Source organism: Pygoscelis adeliae, unplaced genomic scaffold, assembly GCF_000699105.1.
Source record: "Pygoscelis adeliae isolate BGI_AS28 unplaced genomic scaffold, ASM69910v1 Scaffold60, whole genome shotgun sequence".
Taxonomy (NCBI): domain Eukaryota; kingdom Metazoa; phylum Chordata; class Aves; order Sphenisciformes; family Spheniscidae; genus Pygoscelis; species Pygoscelis adeliae.
The window spans coordinates 1661384-1666237 of record NW_008823954.1 but is presented as its reverse complement, the minus strand read 5'-3'; the positions used below and the strand labels follow the sequence as shown (position 1 = coordinate 1666237).

The 4854-nt window shown below is 47.3% G+C and overlaps 1 protein-coding gene across 1 annotated transcript in view; it reads left to right on the top strand.

Moving 5' to 3' along the window:
- CENPM (centromere protein M) overlaps positions 1 to 1343 on the top strand; it is a 6565-nt gene extending 5222 nt beyond the window's left edge. Inside the window, exon 5 of the mRNA XM_009322011.1 lies at positions 323 to 1343. Within this exon, the coding sequence (XP_009320286.1) occupies positions 323 to 448 (126 nt within the window). The 3' untranslated portion in view covers positions 449 to 1343. The remainder of the gene's footprint in view (positions 1 to 322) is intronic.
- The last annotated feature ends 3511 nt before the right edge of the window (positions 1344 to 4854 follow it).

The window sequence follows — 4854 nt, the reverse complement described above, 5'->3', positions numbered from 1 at the left end:
GCTTTATCTGAAGAGCTGGAGGGAGAGTTTGGCATTCAGCGGTAGCGCACTTCACTTTTCCATGTACTCATCATTACACCCTCAGAGACTGCTTCCCTTCCAGCAGGTAATATCTGTGCCTTTGGCAAGCCCTTCAGGGTTTTCAGCTGACAGCACTGTACCTTCCTTAACATTAGGGGAGTAAATGGGCCTGTTTGGGGTTTTCTGTAGCTAGCCGCTCTGAACCATACTTAATGCCTGCTCCAATTCTTTCTTTTATCACAGCTTAGCACTGCTTTTCTTCATTTCTGTTGATTAAATAATTTCTCCATTTTGTTTCCAGTTGGAAGGGATACGAGTTGCCACTGCTCAGCGACTTCTCCGGATGTTACGGATCTGTGCTGGTCACGTACCAGGAGTTTCTGCCTTGTCCTTTGGCTCACTGATGAGGCACTCTGCTGATGACTAGCTTCTCATTGTGAGAATTCAGACACGTTCATCAAGTTTTTTTCAAAGCTCCTGCAGTTGGAATCACGTTGGGAAGCTTTTTTGCCTGACTTGTCACGACCACTCATCCAGAGCTGTTCCTAGTTGCTAATCTCTCAAGAAAAGCTTGATTCCTGTTCAGTGGATAACATATAGGTGCTGGGGGGAGGGCAGTTTGAATTGGGGATTCCTATCCATTATTGCATCTGAATCCCATTTCATGATCAAGTTTGAGTTTCACCCACTTTGCCCGTGGCCAGGAGCTACGTGTTTTACTGAGAGACTATTGGAAGAACAGGCCACTATCCCAAATGCCGCATGTCATGGTTGAGTATCTGTTTCAGTGTCCCCAAGGTACTAGAAAAGAGGCAGCAGGCTCCTGCTTCCTTTCAGTTGAAGTATAGCACCTTGGACTAATGTGCGACGTCGCTGCCAGGTTTTGTCTGCCCACCAAGAGAATAATGGGGAAGGAAGGCTGTCCTGCAGCTTCTAGATAGCCTGCAATTGGCAGTTAGTGATCCATCTGTGTGAGCGTCTGCCCAGTGAAGGGCTGAGTATTTCTGTGCCTGATACCTAACTGGGGAGGAAGGGACTAAAGGAGATAATATAGCACTTCAGCTTTCTTTTAGATCTTTAAAGAGCAAGGCTCCATCTATCAAGCCCAGGATAACCCTAGCAACCCAGCCTCTGGGGCTGGCCAGAGATGAAATACAGCAGACAGGACTTCAGCAACATACAGAAAACATGTTATCTCTTGCAAGTTGGGCATATGCTGTGTATAATCCCTTAGCTAGCAGGTTCTTATCAGCAGTAATTCATGCCTTATTCTTACTGCAAGTCAGTAGTGTGTTTTGGAGTTCTAAGTTAATAAAATGTATAATATTTAATAATTGGTTGTATGCTCTTTGTTTAGGTATGTGGCACAGGCTCTAAAACCTACAAACACTTGTCCCAGTTTGCCCTGGCAGCGAGGCTGGTCCTTGCTGGTAGTTTGAACTTCCAGTTAGTTGGTGGGCTGCAGTCACGGTTTCAGCCACGTGGTGGTGGCAAAAGCTTTCCAAATACAAGCCTTTCTGTATACTGCGTTGAGCCACCTTCCAGAATACAGTGTTTCTTGAAACGCTGGGATGTTTCTTACCCAGAATTGCATGCCAGGTAGAAATGAAGCCTAGAGAGAATGTGTTAAGCTCCCCTCTGGTTTAATTTATTTAATCCCTAATAGTCTGCTTTAATGTTCCTAGGTGCAGAGCTCTAGCTGCGTGTGCTGTTTTGCTTAGCTTGTTTCTGCATCTGTCTGCGAGCAGGAAAAAGCAAAAAGCAGCACTGCAGGCTTAATCAGCTGTGAGTGTTGGCAGTCCTTGCAAAGACAGCTCAGCAAGGCAGAAAGCCTGTATCCTTGCTCAGAGGACACACAAATCCTAGCTCCAGTTGTATTGTTGCTGGCAGGGGAGGGCTAGGTTGTTTGTCAGATGGAACAAAAGGAGCTAAACCATTCAGCTGTGTTATCGTGCCCAAAAGGGCTGGACTCTGGCTAAAACCCAAAGGAGAAAGATAAGTGCAAACTCCCATGGCCGCGTAAGAAGGATTGGAAGCTTAATGGGCATGCCCTACTTTCAGCTAGCTTTGTGATCCTGAAGGTGCTAGCCAGGACTTTGCCACCAGAAAGGGGCAATCATGCTGAGAAACAAGTTTCTCTGTTGGTTATGCTGTCTCAGCCTCGCTCTCGCTTTGGGTCCCTCAAAATAAATGAGACCATGGTTTAGAATAGACTGGTTTCGATTTGCTCTTCATGTGCAGGTGCAGTCTGGGGGAGGGAAGGAAGGGCTGCGGCATGAAATGAGCTACTCTTTCGTGTCCTCCGTAACTGCTGTAAGGTAAGGAGACTCTTCCGTCTCCTAGGTCGCTCTCCAGTTGCCTCTAACTGTTGGACTCGGGTAAAATCCCTTCAGCCTCAAGAGTAATTTCGCTGTGCTTTCTTAACTGGTGAAAACGAAACTTTCTTTGGTTCACCCAGAATGCTTTGTAGCAACCCACACGTGCTACTGTCCATTCCTGCACCTTCAAACATAGGGTTTTTTCCACTGCTATGTTTCAGATGCAGTATTTCTTTCCTTCTACTACTTTCAAAGAAGAAAGGTGCTGTTTGTACTTTCTACAGGTGGCCGAATCCCAGCTGGTACAAAATAAAATCTAGTTCCTTAAGAGCAGCCTTTCGCTTCACCTTGGGGCAAATATTTTTCTTACTCTTAGGAAAAAGTCTTTTCTAGAACTGGCAGGGGAAGTGGAGCGTATCTAAGAATATGACACTGTGTCTCAGGTCCATCATGTCTTACAACCAAAAGTAGTTGGGACACATCTAAAGCTACAGCTTCAACTATGTAAATACCTCTAGGAGAACTGTCAGCTATTAGTTTAGACAGGCCATAACGCTGCCCCCACCAGTGAAGACAAGGCAGCTGAGGATATCTTTCATCTGGATGGAGTAGCCAGGGCTAATGTTTGATAAAAGTGTTGTGAAAGTAGTACTTGGATTGGGATCAGAGGCATGGAAGGCCTGAAGCTGAATTAAGGCTAGTGACTCAGGTTCTGTTGTGTTTAAACATCACGAAAGAGCTTGCCAAACTGGCTGAAATCTGAACTAACAGACATATTTTGGAGTTCCTTGCTTTTCCTTCCTCTCTCTGTTGCCTCAGTTCCCTATCCCTGTGGAGATTTACGAAGAGAAATCCCCCTCTCTATGGCAAAAGTACCCATGAGCGTTGCTGGTTTGACTGTTTCAGTTTGTGGATGTGTTTTTGTTTGTCAACTACGTCAGCAAAATTAGTGTAAAAGCAGTTTAATTAGTATAGAAGACCTTGGACCAGTTGCACTGGTGTAAGCCTCGGTCATGCAGTGCTTTTTTTGGGGTGGAACTGAATGAGGCTGTAATAGGGTCTCCTGCTACGGCAGGTTGACCCACAGGATTTTGCCTTCAGTCCAGTCACTTGTAGATTTTGTATCCTCAGCCTACTAGCTGAGCTGCTCACAGAGGTGCTCTATGAGAGATTTCAGCACAAATCAGCTTGGTTGGCGTTACCTGTTGGGATTATAGCTCTCTGCTAGCCCAGATTTTCCAAGGGAAGGGGTTTTATTGCTGGCTTTGCCACATCAGCAGTTAAATCAGACCAACTTTTAAGCGTGATAAGGCATGATATGCTCAGTCTATACTAACAGGAGAGAAAGTCTGTGTACTGACATGGCGCCTATAGTAAAAGATCCCTCTATCCTGGAACAAAGATCAGAGATAAATCCAGCCCTGGGGATTTATCTGTCCCTCCAAACCTTGAAACTGGTGGTAGAGGTTTAGATTCAAGGCCACTAATATTTGCTTTGGGGACTGGTTAAAACTGGATATCTCTGCTTGCCAAGACCTGTAGTTCGAAGGGGCTGGCTGGGTTAGGTCAGCGGTGGTGCTCAGCAGCTGTGGTCATGCTGTAAGAGCTGCTTGGTAGCTCTCATCATGACCAGCGTCCACAGCAGCAGTGGACAAGAAGGGACTCCTGCTCCGCTGCCTGGAGCTGACCTGCCGAGCTGTGGCAGAGGTACCTGCTCTGCTGGCAAAAGCAAGGGAGACGCTTTCTCCTGTGGTGTTTTAGCGTGTCTTGATTTTGCAGGAGCACTGGGCTTTGCTCTGGCCAGGTTCCAGCTGCTCTGTCTCCATTCAGCTGGCCCAGATCCCCTGGCAGTCTCCTCTGCACACTGAGTGTTCTCCACTTCCCACCCTAAGCTGGTGTGCGGTGTTGCTGTGGGCTGCTGAACAACTGCCGCTTTCCAGTCAGCGACCAGCTGTCCTTCACTGGTGGGGAAAAGTGATTTAGATGCAAGAGAAAGCAATAGCTGGCACAGCCCAGAGCTGGGAGCGAGAAACACTGGGCTCGTTTCGCCTCTGTGGCCGATTGCTTGCATGACCCTGGGCACGTGTTAAAATTCAGCGGCTCACTTGCTCTACCTCTACAGCAGGAGCTGCCTCCACTGGAGGGGTGTGATGAGGGCGAATTGACATTGCTTTGGGATCACAAATCTGGAATTGGGTGGAAACATTCAGAAGAAACCATTTTTTCCTAATTAGCAGAGTTTGATTTTTACCTAAGTTCTGGGGGAGGAGGGTTTGGTGGGACCTGCCTGCCAGGCACCTCCTGAGATCGGCCACGTTTCGTACTGCTTACCTGCCTGACTCCGCTGCAGGCAGGCAGGCAGGGAGGCTGCCTGAAACTGGGCTGTGATCCTCCTCATAAGGCGTTGCGGCATGGTTGGGTTTTGTTGTGAACTAGAACAAAACCACCCTCTGAAACGCTGAAATTCCCCGTACAGTTCAATTATCCTTGAATTGGCCGGTGGGAGAAATCAGTC